At 51.1% G+C, this 19,807-nt stretch overlaps 2 protein-coding genes across 4 annotated transcripts in view; one reads left to right on the top strand and one right to left on the bottom strand.

The window, feature by feature from the left end:
* Positions 1–5,139, top strand: part of LOC102443957 (alpha-2-macroglobulin-like) — a 64,588-nt gene extending 59,449 nt beyond the window's left edge. The window contains exons 33-36 of one of the 2 annotated variants that reach the window (XM_075902349.1): positions 2,111–2,179; positions 2,567–2,669; positions 3,567–3,608; positions 4,971–5,139. In XM_075902349.1, coding sequence (XP_075758464.1) covers positions 2,111–2,179; positions 2,567–2,669; positions 3,567–3,608; positions 4,971–4,996 — 240 coding nt within the window. In that variant the 3' untranslated portion in view covers positions 4,997–5,139. Of the gene's footprint in view, positions 1–2,110; positions 2,180–2,566; positions 2,670–3,566; positions 3,620–4,970 lie in introns of those variants that run through there. The other variant, XM_075902356.1, reaches the window with a different exon arrangement.
* A 4,732-nt stretch (positions 5,140–9,871) lies between these two features.
* The window catches only part of LOC102463964 (alpha-2-macroglobulin-like), an 89,357-nt gene continuing 79,421 nt past the window's right edge, over positions 9,872–19,807 (bottom strand). For both annotated transcript variants that reach the window (XM_025181347.2, XM_014570148.3), the window contains exons 30-37: positions 17,414–17,632; positions 16,999–17,126; positions 16,715–16,805; positions 13,277–13,345; positions 13,037–13,105; positions 11,891–11,993; positions 11,201–11,242; positions 9,872–10,041 (exon numbers count right to left, since the gene is read on the bottom strand). In XM_025181347.2, the coding sequence (XP_025037132.2) occupies positions 10,010–10,041; positions 11,201–11,242; positions 11,891–11,993; positions 13,037–13,105; positions 13,277–13,345; positions 16,715–16,805; positions 16,999–17,126; positions 17,414–17,632 (753 nt within the window). In that variant the 3' untranslated portion in view covers positions 9,872–10,009. The remainder of the gene's footprint in view (positions 10,042–11,200; positions 11,243–11,890; positions 11,994–13,036; positions 13,106–13,276; positions 13,346–16,714; positions 16,806–16,998; positions 17,127–17,413; positions 17,633–19,807) is intronic.

Raw genomic sequence — 19,807 nt, 5'->3', positions numbered from 1 at the left:
TTTGTTCTTCTCCTGCTAAGTACCTGTTTAGATAGGGTTAGATAAGTTGCTTGGGTTTTGGCTCCGCTGTTGCTTCCCCTTCCCTCCCAGCCCACAGCGCACGCCAAGGCCTCACAGCTTTAAGCCCTGTGCTGCCTGTTCCAAGCATGCCCTGTGGCAACCCACACCATTTGTTCCTGAAGTGTCTGGGTAAGGCCCAAGTCCCAGCTAACTGCAGAATCTACCCTGGACCCAGCGCGACAGATTTGTGCTTGAAGATGGAGGGCGGCTGATGGAGTCAGCGCTTTGCCTGGCACCATCAGCGGACATGGCATTGGAGTCCCACAGCACACTGCCCTGGTGCAGGAGGCACCAGGGTCTTCAGGAGCCCTGTCGGTATTGAGGCGCACTGGTTCTGCGCAAGAAGAGAAGGGCAGGTCTCTTCCTCAGCATGCGCCTGCAGTGCACCCCCAGTCGGAGAACCCTGTCGCACCCATGCCGGCCATGAAGTCTGCTGCTCCTGGCCAGTCGAGTGTGACTAAGAGCCGCAGTGCAGTGTAGGAGCCGGTTCCGGTCAAAAGTCCCTCCATTCTAGGCATGTTTGACGCAGTGTGGGAATTGATCGAGCTGACTGCTGATTCGTCCTTGCCCCTTCCAGAGTGCTGCAGCCGGCCTCGGGCCCATGCCTCATCATCGGCTCCAAACCCAGGCAGGCCCACACTGCCCTCGGCCCCGGTGTCTTGTGTGGTGCTGCATTCCCCAGCGCTCACTTCTGCATCGACACCGATGGGTCCTTGAGTACTGGTAGCCCTGCTATTGCAGGGATACAGGAGAGTTCGGCATCTAGCACGCTCACCTCGGCAGCCCATTACATGGCAGCAGGGCACCTGATGTCCCCACTGCCAGTGGAGCACCCGGGCAAGCCAGCGTCCGTGGTTTGGCATGTGGAGAGGCACCGATTCCCCAGGTCCAGCCTTAGCCCCACCCTGGCTGAAGTCCGATTACTCGATGGATTCTGACGCAGAGTTGGTGTGGTCCAGAGCATCGCTGTCTCATTCCTGCTCCCAGTGCAACTCGGACTCCCAATGCCGATGCAGGTCCTGGAGCCAGTCTCACTCCCAGCACCACGAGCACCATGATAGTGTCTCAGGCCAATCGCAGACCTGGCATCTGCAGTGACAGAACCTAGCCCAGTGGCAGTTTTAGACTCCATGGGTGTACCATGGTGCACAGTTTTCTTAGGGGGTTGGATAGGGTCTACCCCCGGGTGCATGAGCCTCTTGGGACCTAAATCTGGTTCTCACATGAGTCATAGGTCCCCCCCCCCCCCTTTGAGCTGTTGGCAACATGCTTCCTTCTGCTCCTTTCCTGGAAGGTGTCCTTCCTGGTGGCCATTACTTTGGCCAGGCGAATGAGAGCACTATGGGTGGACCCTCATTTATGGTTTTAGCCTTGGCGTCACCGAAGTGGAATGCACATGAGCAAGCATTCAAAGAAGAAAAAATGGTTATTTACTTTTGTAGCTGTTGTTCTTCGAGGTGTGTTGCTCACGCCCATTCCACATCCCACCCGCCTCCCCTGCTTCAGAGCGTTCCGGCAAGAAGGAACTGAGGAGATGAAGGGTGCAGCAGGGATATAAATGTGCTGAGATAGCAGCGCCACTCCAGAGGGCTCCCCTGCTGGCTGGACGGGTACTGCTGGCTAAGGGAAAACTCTCCAACAATCAGAGCACATAGCGCATGCATACCTAAGTGGAATGGACATGAGCAATCAATTGAAGAACAACAGTTATGAAAGTAAGTACCTGTTTTTTCTTGACAAATACATGCTGATTGCATCTTGTAACCCTGTTACATTCTAGGTCCTCACAGGTAGACAGTTTTATAATTTCTGCTCTTTCCAAGTCTGAATGTTAACCTGACTAGTCTCTGAATTCCTGAGTCATCTTGGTTCCCCATTATAAAGATAGTTGCTGTGTTTACCCAATCCATGGGGGACAACACCCATCCTTCAGAGGACCTCAAAGTTACTTGCAAACAATTCTGAGATTACTTCAGCTTTCCATTCAGCATCTTGGGTGGTCCAAAGGGGGATCAGTAACATCCTTCTTCTCTCCCTTGGCCCCTGGCAGCTGGAAGGAAAGCACCATATCCACCGCACAGAACTGAGCGCCAACCACGTGCTGCTGTACATGGAGCAGGTGAGCAGCCACCCAGGGCTGGAATGGGGTGGGAAGAGTCACCCCCGACAAACCTTTGATAGAGGCACTGAAGGGGGGGAACGGCCAGGCCATGGATTAACAAACCCAAGTGGTCCCCGCAACTGCTGCTGCCCCACCATCCCTCAGCATTTCTGTGCTGCACTTCCTGCAACTTCCCCCAACATAAAGAGCCAGGGCCCTGTTCTCCCCCCAGCCCTGGGTTCTTCCTCCTCTCTCAGGTCAATCCCTGCCAGGCCCTGCAGCTTGGCGGGAGGGGTGGGGAAGGGGCAGGCTGGACTTGCAGGGTAAGGGATGGAGAAATGGAGAAGAGAGGGGAGAGGTGCCTAAGAATTGACTTTGAGCCTCATCTGTTTCTCCCCACCTCAGGTGAGCAACGTGACTCAGAGCTTCTCCTTCGCAGTGGAGCAGGACTTCCCTGTGCAGAGTCTGAAGCCGGCGCTGGTGAAAGTCTACGATTACTACGAGACGGGTGTGTGGGGGCAGGGCTGGGGGGACGTCAGCCCCATGGGCCTGTCACAGGCAGGGGAGATGCCACAGGGGGACGCTCTGTGCTCAGGGTTGTGTTTGGTCTTGTTATCTCAGTCATCAACATATCTCCCCCCACTCCCCGGTGCTGCCTGCAGAGCGTGGGGACAGGCCTGAGAACCTCAGGGGAGGGCTTTCTGCTCAGTGACTGCCCAGGCAGGCTCCAGGGCAAAACCAATTCCCTTTTCCTCCTGCTTCCAACCCGAAGGGCCCTGCCACCCCCATCCCTGACACTGGCTTGGCCCATGGAGACAGCAACCCGCTCTCAGCTCTAGAAACAACAGGCCCATCTCAGCAGTGTCTCCCCTCTCCCCAGTGAGCATGTGGGGCGCACAGGGATTATGGGCAAGGGCACATCCTCCTCTGGCCTCATGCTCGCACCCTGGCAGTGGGCGAGGTCCCAGAGCCCTCCCGCACAGCACAGAGAAGGTGCCAGCCCAGGTACATGAGAGCCAAAGGGAACTGGGAGGATGCCGGGTTCAGATCCTGCCCTGGGCTCCCTGCTCTGCGTGTGACCTGAGGCAGGCACACTTGCTCCTCAGCCTCCCCAGGTAGGAAAGCAGGTGACAAACCAGAGCCTGCTGGCAGCCCTGCTGGCGTGCGTCAGACAAGCCCTGCGAAGGGCCAGGGGACACCTGGCACAGACCTGCTGGAGATGCTGCTGCGCTGCAGCCTTCCTCCCACAGAGCCCAGCTGAGGCTCGCCCAGTGCCTCGGAGACAGGGCCCCTCCCCTGAGCTCTCCGGTGCGGTGCCAGCTCTCTGCCGCAGGGCTGGGGGCGAGCGAGGAGCCCTGGCTGGGTCTCAGCCCTGACCACATCTCCCGTTCCTTGTGTCTTCCAGATGAATTTGCCATCGCGGAGTACGGCGCCCCCTGCAGCAAAGGTAGCGCATGAAGCGCCGTTTCCTCCCTTGTGCTGCTCATCTCCAGGCAGCGCGGCCCCGTGCAGCCGGAGCCGGAAGCTTCCCCCTCTGACGGCGCCTTTGCCTGTTCGGGGGGTGGCTGCTCTACACACAGCCCCCGCTTGACACACCTGCCTTCTGCCCCACTGGAGCTGCCCTGGAGCCGCGTCATTGCGGTGCTTTGAGAGAGGCTCTTCCCAGGCCGGGCGAGGGCTCCAGCCCAGGCAGAGCTGGCAGGTCCCTGCCATCGCACAGGGCTGCTGCTTTGTGGCGTTTTCAGGGACAGGCTGCCTGGTCGGATCGAATAGGAACCTGAGGCCACAGCCTGCCCTAAAAGCTTCGATCCTTCCCCCTTCCCCAGCAGCTGGGGCTGAGCTGCCTGCTGCTGGCACAGACCAGAGGCGCAGGAGAGGAAGAGTCAGGGAGCAAATGGAAGAACCAAAGGGCGGGAGAGCGAGAGGGGAGGGTCGGGAGGGTCCCCCCCAGCAGGACTCAGCAGGGGCTCCCCAAGGCCTAAGCTGGGCTGGGGAACCATTTTTGGGTCGGGGACCATTGACCCACAGAAAAATCAGTCAGGGGCTGCACACAGGTAAGAAACAACCCCTCCCCCCCACCAGCATGAGCTCCCCAATGGTGGGGGGAGCCCTGAGTCTCAGGGGCCAGATCCAGGCAAGCCGAGAGCTACTTCTGTCCCCTGGGCCTTCGGTTCCCCACCCCTGGTCTGAGCCTTTCCCAGCCCTTGTTCTGCAGGTCTGAGGGCCCAGGGAAGGCTCTCAGCATGCAGCGCTTGCTCTGGGCTCTGTTCCCCTGGTGCTGACGCAAAGGCAACTGCTCAGTCCCAATGCTGGGAGCCCCCTTCACTCCCCTGGGCACTGCTGGTTCTTGGATAAGGTGGTTCGATCCATCCCGCGCTGGGTCCCACTGGAACAAAGGGGCGAGACGAGCCAGCACTTCGCTCCCAAAGCAAGGGTCGGAGCTGAGCCTCAGCATGTCTATGGCACCCAGCGTCCAAGGGCCCCACGTCCCTCCCAGCTGGGCATCTCCCAGCCACGTGACCGCTCTGCAGAGTCGGGCACAGCAGGGAGTGGTTCCCGCTACCCCCTAGGCTCACACAGCCCGCGCTGGATCCTGTGCTGCCTCTCCCCAGGTGGGAACAGTGAGGGAGCCCTGCCCCTGAGGGGAGAGGTCAGGGCCATGGGATCTCTGGCCTGCAGCTCTGGCAGCACCGGGCTCCGTTCCCGGCCCTGGGTGTGGTGCTGGCACTGTGCCCAGCCTGGGGGAGGAGCAGCAATTCTCCTCTATAGCCCCTCTCCCCCATCCACTCCCTCTCCTTTTCCCTCACAGCGGGAGTCGAGCAGAGCAACGTGTGAGGGATGGAGCCGTGTTCCGAGCCTCCGGCATCCCCCCGGCTTGTGCCCTGCGCAGGCTGAGGTGGTTGGATGGGTCGACAGAGAGGAAACAGCAGCCAGGAAAGGGAAACGAGTCTCACAAATAAATGAATTTATCAACCTGACCCATGGCTCCTGGCCTGTCTGTCCCCACTCCCCTCATCCCTGTTCAGCCCCAGATCACAGCCTTACACACAGGACCTCTCAGACCAACCCACACGTGTCCGTCCAGCGAGGGCTCTGCCCTGCAGCGCAGTTGGGGGAAATATCTGCTCCTCACCATTGTGTCTGGTAGCCTGCGTCATTTCCAGAGCAGCTCCCCGAGTGCGGGGTTGTTCCTCGCTTGTCACAAGGACTGGGGGAGAGTAGATGTGCTCTGCCCGGGCGGGATGGAAACAGAAATACTCAGCTTGTGCCAGGAGCCTGGTGCTGCTAACATGGCTCAAGTGGTGAAGGCTGAGGGCTTGGAAAGTTCCATCCCTGCTGCTTCCATGAAGTGCCAACTGCCCGCAGTGTGTATCATTGTAACAAGGGGTTTCTCCTGGGACTGACCGGCATGTTCCAGGGATTTATATACTACTTGCCTTAAGTGCCTCAGCTAGTGGGACTTCCTGCTCACTTCCCTTTGGCAAACTACAGTCTGGGAGCCCTATGCTCTCTAGGAAATATTTTCTGAAATGCTCTTTTCTCACTTTCACTCCATTTGCTACTAATTTTAGCAGTTTGAGTTCCCTAAAGCATTTCCCTGCTTCGATATTTGCCTCTTTACATGGCATGGTCATTCCTAACATGCATTTAAGTTATTTGTTTAGCCAAACTTTGCATATTTCGTTCTTTCAAAAATCTCTTCGGTTGCTTTGTCCAACCCTTCCTGTGTCTCTGGCCCAGGAGTGTTCTCTCTGAGCAAAGATGGAGGAGCAGAGAGACACTCAAGTCTTTAATAGTGCTGCAGGATGAGAGGATCTGGGGTCGGCCTCTACTGCACATTGGAGAGGGTCCAGCGGAGGGCAACCAAAATGATTCAGAGGCTGGAGCACATGACTTACACGGGAAGGCTGGGGGGGGGGTTGGATTTGTTTAGTCTGCAGAAGCGAAGAGTGAGGGGGGATTTGATAGCAGCCTTCAACTTCCTGAAGGGAGGTTCCAAAGAGGATGGTGACAGACGCCAGAACAAGGAGCAATGGTCTCAAGTTATAGCGGGATACACCTAAGTTGGTTATTAGGAAAAACTGTTTCCCTAGGAGAGTGGTGAAGCACTGGAATAGCTTCTCTTACTCCTTGTGAGGAGCAGGAGAACCAATGCTGCTGGGGGCATTCTCTGAGGGTATGTCTACACTGCATTCCTCTTTTGAGAGAGGAATGCAAATGCAGCCAAGTGAAATTGCAAATGAAGCGCGGATTTGAATTTCCTGCACTTCATTTGCATAAATACTGTAGAGTCTCGAGTATAACGCACACTTTTTTTCCGTTTTTGTTAGCATCGAAGTTGGGGTGCGCATTATCTATAAGAGGGTTTTTTTTAAGTTTTAAACTCACCCTCGGCAGGCACAAGCTGGGCGGGGTTGGGGGGGCAGGCCTGAGTTGGGCAGGGAGAGGGGGCGCACGGGCAGTTGGGCAGGGGAGGCCCCCCCGGTAGGCGCCAGCTCGGCGTGCAGGCATCTGGGCAAGGGGCAGGTTTCCTTCCCGTTCCTTCCCTCCCGTTCTCCTGTATAATGGATGCACATTAGACATAGGAGTTCGGGTTTAGACTCTTAAAATCATGATAAACTCAGTGTGCGCGCTATACATAGGTGCGCATTATACTCGAGATTTTATGGTACCTTATTTTGAGATGAAAAATGCTGTGCAGATGTGGTTATTTTGAAATAAACCCCTTCTTTCAAAATAATCATTAAACCTCATTTTTTTCTTACAAAGAGGCATCTCATCTAAGATAAAGATTAAAACCTGACACCCCGGGTTAAAAACGCAAGCCCTAAATAACAACTTAACTTATAAAAGACAACCTGTAAATTAAGAGAGATTTTCCCCTAAACCCAGGAATTTCTTAATTTTTGCCAATATGAAAAAACACTGTAGTAATATGAGTTTTATAGCGAAATAAAAATTGCCAGAGTATAATATGAAAATACTCTCAAAAATACACTAGGACTATGTCTACACTCGCGGCTTCTTGCACGAGTAATATGCAAATGAGGCTAAGCGTGGAATATCGCCAAGCCTCATTTGCATACCCAATGAGCCACCATTTTTTTCAGAAGAGGCTCTTGCGCAAGAAGGAGCGTCTACACTGCCTTCTTGTGCAAGAAAAGTCCTCTTGTGCAATGCCGTTCTTCCTGAAAAGTAATAGGCGTAGACGTTCCTTCTTGTGCAAAGGAGCCACGAGTGTAGACATAGCCTAGCTTTCTTTTTAAGGTTTTGCCTAAAGGAAAACATCTGCAAATAATTGTACAAAATACACACAGGCAAACTTAAAAGGAAATTTATACAAAATATGAAAAACAGTTTATATAAAAATGCAATCCAAGGAAAGTTTTAAAAAACAGGTTTCGTTTTGTACCATCATGGAGATTTTAATTTAAGCTTTGTAAAGTGCCAATATCATATACCCTCCATTTAGAATTAAAGTTTAAAAAAACAAAATCTCTGGAATAAGGACCTGCGTGAAAGAACAAGCTGAATATCCCCTCCTTGTTATTTGAAGCTCTGAAATACTGCAATGAATTTTTTTGTTCACTATATTAGCATACTCTTATAAAAAAATTAACACACAAAAGCCATGGCTTTGTGGCTGCATGAAGTTTAGATATTGCCTCTGACTATCTAAAGAAACACAAATCCCTGATTTTCCCCTCCTCAATTTAACATTTTCATATTCTTTTGCTAAATATGCAATGTTTAATTATTTCAAATAAAGGTTTTTGGAAATAGTTTAACATGAAAAACAGCATTGTCTAATAAAAAGCATCTTTTAAATATGTTTTGTATGCAGCAAGGCCTGTTTGAAGCAGTAAATTTTGTAAAGGCTGTTAGTATTTGGAGTGATAACATAGGGTTAAAATTAACTGAAGTGATTAATAACTAATCTATCACAAACTGTTAAATCATGTAAGCATGTTTGCTGGGGGCGAGGGGAGCTAAAAGGCACAGCTGCAACAGAAGATGGTATGATGTAAGAGTGGTTCTAGGGCTACTTTGCAATGGTCCACATGCCCCAAACCTTTATCTACCTCACAAACAAGCCCCTGGGATCTTTATTAAAGGTACTGGCCATCTACATACGTCTTGTTGTAGTTGATAAACTGCATGGGTTTAGGGGGTGAAGCTCCCACAGAATGGTAGAATGAGGAAAAGCAGTGGGACACCGTCATAGCAGGATACAAAATACATGGGAAGGCCAGAACAAGTCGTGCGGGTAGGGGAGGGGCAGCATACATGAAAGAAAGCATAGACTCAAATGAAATAAAAGTCTTAAATGAAACAAACTGTGCAATAGAATCTCTTTGGATAGTAATGCCATGCTCTAATAACAACAATAGGACAGTAGGGATGTATTACCAAAGACCTACAGTACTGAGAGTGTTGAAAGTCATTGTGAAATAGATTAGAATAGCTTAGAGCAGTGGTCCCCAACCTTTTGGGGCTGCCGGGCACCCAAGGGCATGCGCCACGCACCCGGGGCCGGCACAGTGCATGTGTAGCATGCTGTCTACAGAGCGGGACTATTTCAGGATACCTGAAGTATCCTGAAATAGCTACCCCACATCTTTTGAACACCCCCACTATTTCAATATAGCTTTTCTGCTATTTTGAGACCTATTTTGGCATCCCTGTAACCTTCATTTCATGTGGTTTAAGGGATGTCTCAAAAGAGCATGTTTTTTTCAAAATGTGGTGCTGTGTAGATGCACCAAATATTGAAATAGGCAATTTCAAAATTCAATAGAAATAAAATATGCAATTTGAATAGTACAAAATGCATATCTTATTTCGAGCTTAGGGTTCTGTGTAGATGCACCCTGAGATATCAGCTGTTTCCTGAGCTGTGATTGCTTTTCTGTACATCACAACTGGAAACTAAGCATCCTGCTAGCTCAGTAATACTTAGGGGCTAAAATGCAGAGGTGGATGAGCATCTCTGTGACCTAATGCATGCGTACATGCGTGTGTGCCCCATCTCAATGCTTCCTTTGCTGGAATCCTCAGCTCTGCTTCCTCATCTCTTGGCTTTATTATTCCATCTTCCTTCTCCATGGCCAGCTCATGTTCCCATTCCCCAGACAGATGAGACCCAACCCTTCACACACACCATACTGGTTCAGCCAGTGCCACAAATTTCTCCAAACTTCCCCTGAGAGCCAAGGGGGCTCTCTCCTTCATCACCTGCTATGAATACCCATGGGAGAAATTCTGCCTCAGTAACACTTGGGCAACCCCTGGTCTTCACATTTCTTCTGAGCTATGCTTGCACCTTTCTACTGACTGCAAATGGCAGTAAGGGAACTGGTTGGCCCTGCAACTAGAGCTTAGGTCAAGATTCTCTCCAATGCAGGAAATGGCATAGGAAACGTCAGAACTTCCCTGGGATTGTCTCATCAGGGCAGGCTCTGACTCTGGCCTGCACAACTGAGCAGGTCCATGTGATGCACAGATCTTCACAGCTCACAGGCACTAGGGCTGTTCCCAGAGAGACCTTATGTCCCTTCTCATTTCTGAGGTCCTGCTAGTCCCTCCTTGGCACCAATTACTGGGGATGGCTCTGGATCTATTTTAAGCTTGAGACAATCCTGCAATCTGATCCCAAAATGGGCGAAGGGAGAAGTCTAAGTTACCAAGAAAAAGGCCACAAGCAACTGATCAGAACCATGACAATTTATTTATAACATTCATCGTATGGTGCTGAGGGGTTTCCCCACTGCTATATTAACCTGCTTCACCTGGGGGATTGCTGCATGCAGAGATGATCCAACAGGTTCCAGAACACAGCTCCATCTTTCATGCATTTCCCTGGTCACCCTTCGCTGGGGCTGGGGGAGGAGAGAGTGTGCAAGAGAGTTAGAGGAAGCCAGGACTCAGTGAAGGCAGTGGTGACAACAAGCTGGTATGGCTGAGTACGCCATTGTGGCGATGTTTGGCATGCCAGGCTAGCTGTTTCTAACCATTGCAGCATATCAGAAAGGCACCTTGCTACCCCCAGCTCCTCCACAGAGCTGCCTCTCCTCCGACTCCTCTGTGCTACAGCAGCCCTGCAATGGAACAGGCCTGGGGAAGCGGGAGGCATCCTGGAGCTGACGGAGCTGCTGGGATTCTGTACCTTTCTCCTTGGGCTGCTGCCCCTCCCTGAGGGGAAAGGAGGAGACCTCCAGCACTGCACCCCCAGCATTGTCCCCCGGCAGAGCTGCAGCTGTACAGTTGGACAGAGCGGGAGGAGACACAAGTCCATGGAAAAGTAGGGTCGGCTGGAGCTTTCCTCACTTACAGGAACAGAGCAGGAAAAGCAGCAGAACTGCTGGCAGCTCCTCCAACTGTTGCACTGCCCCCAATAATGTGAGTTGGGGAGGAGTAAGGAAGGGAAGAGCATGGGCTGGGTAGGGCACAGTCATGGGGGTGAGATGGGGAGGTTATGTGCCCCTCTGTACAGGGAAGAAATCAATTTTACATTCATCCCTAAGGGGAATTGCTCCCTCCTGGGGTCACTGCGAGCATAGGAGCCACACCGCGACTGTCCTGACAGCCAAGGCTTCTCTTCCACAGCGGCCAGTGGCATCCCTGGAATATTCAGAGCTTCATCCCTGACCCCTTTCCAGCCACGTCCAGTCACCCCAGCCCAGCTGATGGCTTTTCATTCATCTGTTTTGCTCTGCAGCCTGTATAAAAGCAGCCTGGTGAGAAGAGGAATCCCCAACATGAGTTTTGAAAGGACTTGCACTTGCTATGCCCTACAGATAGGCACAGAAAGAAGCAGAGACCCTTATAGCAGAGGGGAAAAACTTGTCAGGCTGCGGAGTCAGTGTCGCTTCCCACCTGGCACTAGCAAAGCGCCTCAGGACATGGAGCAAAAGAGAACAGCAAATGTTACAGCCCTGCAGACAGGCTGGAGACAGACAGGATGGTTTCAGCTCTGTTCCTCTAACTGAGCTGATCAGGGCAATCCGAAAACCTGACAATTGTCTCTTCATGCGCTACCTTTGCTGCAGGGGGCGCCGTACTCCGCGATGGCAAATTCATCTGGAAGACACAAGGAACGGGAGATGTGGTCAGGGCTGAGACCCAGCCAGGGCTCCTCGCTCGCCCCCAGCCCTGCGGCAGAGAGCTGGCACCGCACCGGAGAGCTCAGGGGAGGGGCCCTGTCTCCGAGGCACTGGGCGAGCCTCAGCTGGGCTCCGTGGGAGGAAGGCTGCAGCGCAGCAGCATCTCCAGCAGGTCTGTGCCAGGTGTCCCCTGGCCCTTCGCAGGGCTTGTCTGACGCACGCCAGCAGGGCTGCCAGCAGGCTCTGGTTTGTCACCTGCTTTCCTACCTGGGGAGGCTGAGGAGCAAGTGTGCCTGCCTCAGGTCACACGCAGAGCTGGGAGCCCAGGGCAGGATCTGAACCCGGCATCCTCCCAGTTCCCTTTGGCTCTCATGTACCTGGGCTGGCACCTTCTCTGTGCTGTGCGGGAGGGCTCTGGGACCTCGCCCACTGCCAGGGTGCGAGCATGAGGCCAGAGGAGGATGCGCCCTTGCCCATAATCCCTGTGCGCCCCACATGCTCACTGGGGAGAGGGGAGATGCTCTGACCCATATGCCAGCAGGCTGAGTGTGGTACTGAATGTGACTGTTCCCTCCCTGTGACAGGCCCATGGGGCTGACGTCACCCCAGCCCTGCCCCCACACACCCGTCTCGTAGTAATCGTAGACTTTCACCAGCGCCGGCTTCAGACTCTGCACAGGGAAGTCCTGCTCCACTGCGAAGGAGAAGCTCTGAGTCACGTTGCTCACCTGAGGTGGGGAGAAACAGATGAGGCTCAAAGTCAACTCTTAGGCACCTCTCCCCTCTCTTCTCCATCTCTCCATCCCTTACCCTGCAAGCCCAGCATGTCCCATCCCCGGCCAAGCTGCAGGGCCCGGCAGGGATTGACCTGAGAGAGGAGGAAGAACCCAGGGCTGGGGGGAGAACAGGGCCCTGGCTCTTTATGTTGGGGGAAGTTGCAGGAAGTGCAGCACAGAAATGCTGAGGGATGGTGGGGCAGCAGCAGTTGCGGGGACCACTTGGGTTTGTTAATCCATGGCCTGGCCATTCCCCCCTTTCAGTGCCTCTATCAAAGGTTTGTCGGGGGTGACTCTTCCCACCTGTGGCGGGGCGGCTCCGCCTCTCCCAAAACGCCCGCATCTCCACGGAGCTGGGGAAGCAGAGCCTGCACCGCGCCGGGGCGAGAAGCCGTGGAAAGCCCCGGGCGGGGAGCGGCGGCACCCCAGAGGGGCAGCGACACGGTGGAACACACCCGCAGGGACAGGAGACCGGCCGGGATGACGTCCATAGTGATGTCACCAGTGCGATGCCGGGGGTCGTCGCAGGGTGATGATGCCGGCGGGAGCGTCATCCCCCCGCGCCCGGCGGGGACTTTAAAAGTGGACTCCAGACCGAAGGAAGGGACAGATCCCCAGGGAACTGGAGCACCGCAGCAGGCACCAGACGGATCCGAATATTCGAGACCCTGGGTGAGTTTTAACCCGGGGACCCCGGACTAGCGTCAGCTCGCGGCTGGGGAAGAATTGACCCAGGGCGGGGGCGTGGACCCTGAGAGCGGGGGAGTTTAGGGGTCTCGACCCCCTCTGCTAGGACATGCATCCTGACCTTAGGGCCCTGGGTCGGGGTTCGGAGCGAGGGCAACCGGGCACGCTGTGATTATTGTGAGGCTATATAACTTAATAAATCATAAGACACCTAGCACGTCTAGAAAGGTGTATTGCCTGGGGAGTTGGGGACACGGACACGAGTGATCCCCTACACCACCCCATTCCAGCCCTGGGTAGCTGCTCACCTGCTCCATGTACAGCAGCACGTGGTTGGCGCTGAGTTCTGTGCGGTGGATATGGTGCTGTCCTTCCAGCTGCCAGGGGCCAAGGGAGAGAAGAAGGATGTTACTGATCTCCCTTTGGACCACCCAAGATGCTGAAGTAATCTCAGAATTGTTCACAAGTAACTTTTAGGTCTTCCGGAAAGTGGGTGTTGGCCCCCAGGGATTGGGCAAACAGAGCAACTATCTTTAAAATGTACTCACCTGCTCCCGGTTTGTCGCCATATTATAGGGGACCCATCTTGTGCGGTGAATCTGGTTCTCTCTCTCCAACTGCCAGTGGCCAAGGGAGAGAAGCAAAATGTTACTGATCCCCCTTGGACCACTCAGAGCACTAAGGAATGGAACGTTTGCACAAAGTCGTAGATTCTGAGACCAGAAGGGACCATTATGATAATCTGGAATCTCAGAGGCATTGCCTGTCCCAAACTGAGAGCACCCAGCAGCTCTGGAATTAGCCTCCCTCCCCACCCAGGCACTGCCCCACCAAATATAGAGTTCAAACTACACCTGTATGTACAACGCTAGCCAGAGAACTTCCCCAAAAGAATTCCTAGAGAACTTTTAGACAAACATTGTGTCTTGATTTATAAATGGCAGCGATAGAGAATCCTCCAGGACCTTTTTCCCCTTGCACTGTAAGAAAGAGAAGTATGTGGAACCACCTAGCTGGTAGACTGAGATGGAACATTCATCAGAGAGGCAGGGCCCCATTCAAAGTCTGTACCAGTCCCAGTATTTTCAACCTTTTAGTTCTCCCTCATGCTCTAGCCCTTAGACCATCAGTTCCCAAGCTGGGAGAAGGGGGGCATCAAGAACTACTAAGGGGAGCGGTAGGCTGAGAAATTTTCATAACTAAAAACAAATTATCAAATTTTTATCGTTTTTAATTTTCAAATTCCATGCCACTAAATGTGATTATTTTTTTCCTTTCGACCTGTATGGGTACCGGTTCAGTCAGTGGGGAGGCCAACGAATGATGTCGAAGGTGATGGAACTTTTTTGAACTTTCTAGCACGTTCATGTTTTGGACTGTTCTATTGTGGGAGTAGGTAGCCGGTCTTGCACAGTGACTGGTCGTGGGGTATATATAAGGCAGCATGTATCCATATGTAATAGTAGTAGTAAATAAACGTTTGTGATAACTTATTAATTTAAAAAAAAATCTATAAAAATAATTTTCCTAATTTGAATAAATTTAATATATTATAGCCACAATTAAGAAAAGGAAGTAAGATGTAGACTACATTAAGTATGGCTTCACTGTCATAGAAGAAAACCATCAATCATCCTGAATGTGTAGTATGCCACACAGTTCTCAGCAATGATAACTTGAGACCTAGTCTTCTTGAGTGACAGTTCACAAACAATCACAGCTCTTTGACAGACAAACCAAAAGAGTTTTTTTTCTGCTAAACTTCAAAATTTGAAACGCATGAAGCTGGACACTTACTGGAGCTTTTTACCAAGCGTTGGCCAAAGCGGTAGAAACGTCTTATGAATGGTCATTGCACATCGCTAAAGCCAAAAAAGCACACATAATAAGAGAAACTCTGGTGAAGCCTTGCTGGTTGAAAGCAGCTGATATTGTGATTGGTGTCGAAAGAAAGAAAAAACTAATCGGCAATTTCGCTTTCCGACAATTCCGTGAAATGTCTCACTGATGACCTGATGAAAGATCTTAAACTTCAGGTTGTGGAGTCAGTGTTGGCTTCTCCTTTTTTTCGTAATTCGCTGCAACGATACCCCGATGTAGCATAATGCTGTCAGTTGCTCATCTACGTTCAATTCATTAACGATGGAACTGTGAAATAACTGCTTTTTTCTAAGGGAATTGACAACCACATCAAAGGCTTCTGATGTTATGAAGATGATTTCTGACTTTTTTTTGAAGAAAATAGACTTTCATGGGGAATATTGGTTGGTGCATGCACAGATGGTGCTCCAGCAATGCTTGGCTCTCACTTTGGATTTGTGACATTGGTGAAGGAAAAAAAAAAAACAGCTGTAACCATGACTCACTGTGTCATACAAAGACAAGCTTTGGCTATTAAAGCCCTTCCAGATAATTTACGTGACTCATTGAGTTTGGCCATCAAAGTTGTCAATTTTGTGAAGAATGGCACTTTAAATATGAGACTTTTTGCTGCTCTTTGCGTGGATTTGGGAGCAGATCATAAAACTTGTGTGTGTCACACAGAGGTATGATGGCTTACCAAAGGTAACATGCTTTCAAGATTATTCGAACTGAAAGACGAAGTGGAATTTTTCCTCAAGCAACAGAAGAAAGAAGAGTTATATCGTGCATTTATGTACCAAAAATGTCAACTTTCACTGGCATATGTCATGGAATCTTTTGAATCTTTGAATATCAATTTGAAGCTGCAAGGAAACAATTCTGCAAACATTATAGCACATCACAATGCCATCAAAGCATGTATGGGAAAAAAACCAGCTTTGGAATCGTCGAACGCAAGCTCAGATGCCTAACTTTGTCTTTTCTGATATTTTCATCACTCACTGAAAATGAAGGTTTCCAAGAACTTTGAAAAGAGGATGCAAAGAACAAAATTGTGGTTCATCTGGACTGCCTTGCTGACTAATTCATCTGCTATTTTCCAGATAAATTCTGTAGAAACCCCATTCATAAATTAGTACGCAATCTGTTCAATGTTGCTGTTGATTCATTGCCAGAAGTATTGCAAGAACAATCAATCAAAATGAAATATGATTCAAGTGCAAAAGAATTTTGAAAACTCAAGCTTGGAGGAATTTTGGATAAAATAGTTCCCAATTTACTTGGAAGTTGGAGAAGAAGCACTACGTCTTATTCTTCTGTTTTCGTCAACGTACCTCTGTTAAAAAAGCTTTTCAAGTTAGTCACATTAAAAATGAAACAAAGAAATCGACTGGATGTCGAAAACGATTTGCATTGTTCACTTTCGTTCTTCAAACCTAGGATTTCTCACCTCATGAAGAAAATGCAGCAGCATCCTTCACATTAAATTTGCTTTGTTTCTGCTATTTCTTATGTTACATTACATGTTTATTAAATTTTTGTTCCAAGAAAAATTATTTGTGCTTATTTTTAATTTCAAGTAACAATTTCATACCAAGTTTTTGTGTTTATTTTTAATTTTAAATTATGAATTGAATTTTTTGTTAAAAAGGGGGTTGGATGATGGTAAAAAAAAAGAGGTGGGGAAGAGTGAGGGTTTCTCAAAAATCAAAAAGGGGGTGCGATGCTGAAAAATTTAGGAACCACTGTCTTAGACTGACTAACACTGTCTGCAACCCTTGGTCACTGCACAAGGTTTCCATAAGCCTCAGCCTCGCATCAGACCTGGAAGGAGCTGCTCTCTTCATGGCCTATCCTGCAAACTGAAAAATTAACAGGTGAAAAGATAATCTGAACTGGCCCTTATGAAAGAAGGGATGAGACGGCTCTCATGCCTTTCTGGACTCCAGTGGGAAAAACAAGAAGGGATCAGAGAAACAGGAGGCATGGGGGGGGCCCTAAGGCTGGAGATGAGACCAGGCTTCACGCCCACTGTGAGGAGTCAGGGATTGGAGTGCACTGGTACCTAGATATGCCTAGATAGACCTGAGGTGCTGGGGCCCATACACAGAACGGGCTGTTACCTTTTTCACTGAGGGTTTCACAGGGATGAATCCTGACAGCATCTTAACGTCGACGATGACCATGTTGGAGACGGGACGTTTCCCTGTGTAGCTGGGAGACCAAGCGGGGAAGGAAAAAAGATTCAATATATGTGAACACAGAGCCGAGACACCTCAACTCTGTTTGGCACAGGTGGAGGCTCCTCCTGACACGCAGCATCTCTCACCACACCTGCAAGATCCTGGAATGATTCATCCCTAGCCCTAGGGCTGCTCCAGAAGGCCTGACCTGTGTGGGGAGTTACCTGATGTTTATGGCGATGCTGAAAGTCTTGTGGGCCCTGGGGCTGTCACATGTCTCGGGGACCGTGTGCACTTCCAGCGCGAATGGCGCCTCGTCCGGCTTGGGGAGCACATTGTACCTGAGGCTGGTCTGGAAGAGAATGCATGTGGGAGGGTGCGTGCTTGTCTGTGTGTCATCCCTTCTCTGGTTATTTCTCCTGCCTCCCAACTCATTTTCTTCTTTATCTTTGGTTTCTTTTTGCCCCTCTCACTAGCGCCCCTTTCCCCATTCTCTCTCCTCTCACGTTTTGCTATTTCCTCATCCCAATTGCTTTCTCCCCTGCTTCCCCTCCCCAAGCCACCCCACCCTGCTGTCTCCATGGTATGAGATTGGCTCCCCTCAGCAGCAGCCTCTCCCCCTGCCCCAGGGCCTCTCACCTGCACGTAGACACACCCTTCTCCTGTCACCCCCATGCTGTAGTCCCCTGGCACCTCTGGCAGTGCCACACGCTGGAGCAGAAGACGGTTGGTGTGATCCACCTGGAAGTGGGTCTGGAAGTTCCCTGTGGATTGCAGGGTCACTGTGGAGGCTCCTCCGCTCTTGGCGTAGGTTGAGGCTCCGTATTTGGACAAGGCCTGGAGCGCCACCACCGTGTCCTGCCAGAGAAGAGATGGGCCCAGGCAACCGAGGGGATGAGTTAGTCTTTTCCATGGGCCTGGAGTCCCTATCCCACCAGCACACAAATGCACACATTTGCATGCACACAGCAGTGCCCTGCTCAGGGGCAGAAGGGAGACAGAAATCTCAGCCTTCCCATTTCTACCCATTCTCTCCCCTCACCAGCACACACCATGCTCCCTGTTCCTTTGGCCTTAGAACATAAGAATGGCCACACTGGGTCAGACCAATGGTCCATCCAGCCCAGGATCCTGTCTGCCAACAGTGGCCAATGCCAGATGCCTGAGAGGGAGGGAACAGAACAGCTAATCCTCATGTGATCCCTCCCCTGTCACCCACCTCCAGAGAAACAGAGGCTACGGACACCATTCCTACCCATCCTGGCTAGAACCTCCAAGGTATTTAGTCCACCTGTCTCCCACTGAAAGCAGCCATGGGTCTAAATATTGTAGGACAGTGGTCCCCAACGCAGTGCCCACGGGCACCATGGCACCCTCCGGGGCATTTATATGCACCCGCCAAGTGATCAGGGCCGGCTCTGCTGCGGGGCGCATGCGTGGTGCCGGCCCCGGGTGCGTGGCACATGGGCAGCCTCTGCCCCAGGTCGCACAGTGCGTGCACGGCCCATCCCAGGCATGCTGCACATTATCTGTACTGGCCCCAGGTGTGTGGCACGTGCGCAGCCCTGCCCCTGGGTGCCCGGCAGCCCCAAAAGGTTGGGGACCACTACTATAGGGAACCTTAGGTCTCTGGTATCCCTCACATGCCATTGAAAGGAGCTGCAGGAAAGATGTCACCCAGCCTCTACTGAAGGAGGAACCTAGAAGGATAGCTCAGAACAGGTCACAAACAGACATCACCAACATGCCGCTCCAGCAAGGATAGAGAAATAAGTACAACCCTATGCTAACCACATCCCTGCCTGAAGCAGAGTCCTTTTAAGGGCAACACTTCATGCACACTCTTCAGGAAGGGTGCATTTGGGGCTGCCTTTAATTATGTGAAAAATTTAAAAAACAACAGTCTGGTAACACCCTAAAGACTAACAGAACATGTAGATGGTGTCATGAGCTTTCGTGGGCACAGCTCACTTCTCCAGATGACTAGAGTGTAGGAAATCCAGATCCAAGAATAAATAAGGGAAGGAGGGGGGCAAGGAGAAGAAAAAATGGAGGGTAGGAAGAAGAGACAGTGAATAGATAAGTTTCAAAGGCGTAGCGGTGAGTCTGTAACAGGAAAGACTTAAAAAAGAAGAAATATTCCAGTAGCACCTTAAAGACTAAATAGTTACAAGAGGCTGATAAGAACCATTAGTTTGCCCTTGGAAAGGAAGATTCTACACAGACATGAAGAACCATTAGCACCTTAATTGAATCTGCTTAGAGGGAACACTAGCTGGCAGGGAAGTTGATTCAGGAACAGGCTGCTGTCTGGTAAGTCTCCTGGCCAGGTCTTGCCTCTGGCACCCCAGCCCCACCCTTCCCCACTCTCTACCCCCCACACCACATTCCCAAATCCTCTGCCCTCTTCTTGCACCCATATCTCCTCCCAGATCTGGCACCCCAGTTCCCTGCTCCAAATCACAGTCCCCTCCTGCCCTAGTTCACAACTCAAATCTCTGCTCTATGTCACAACCTAACCCTCTGCATCCCAGTCCAGTGCCCCAGGTCACAACTGCCTCCTTCACCCAAACCCCCTCCTTTACCCCAGCTCCCTTCTGCACCCAACCTCCATTCCAGACCCTGCATCTCCTCCATTAATATCATGGAAGAGTGCAGCCACCGACCTCCTTCCAAATTCTTGGAGAGACCCCTCCCCCCATCAAAAATTATTGTCTACCCCAGCCAATGCGTTAAGAATGTAGGTGTATTCTTATTGGCTGTGTCTAGACTACATTCCTCTTTCGACAGAGGGATGTAAATTAGACACTTCAAAATTGCAAATGAAGCAGGGATTTCAATATCCCACACTTCATTTGCAAATTCGCGTCATGGCGCTCTTTCGAAAAAGCGCCATTTTCAAAGTAAAACTGCAGTCTAGATGTGGTTCTTTCGAAAACGGCAGGCTTTTTCAAAAAAGAGCCTGTACAAGATCCAATCTGGGAGTGTTAGAAAGGCCATCCAATCTATCGCCATCAGAGAAAGGGAAGAGCC

Source organism: Pelodiscus sinensis, chromosome 1, assembly GCF_049634645.1.
Source record: "Pelodiscus sinensis isolate JC-2024 chromosome 1, ASM4963464v1, whole genome shotgun sequence".
Classification (NCBI taxonomy): domain Eukaryota; kingdom Metazoa; phylum Chordata; order Testudines; family Trionychidae; genus Pelodiscus; species Pelodiscus sinensis.
Note: the sequence above shows the minus strand (reverse complement) of the source record. Positions and strands in the feature narration are given on the sequence as shown.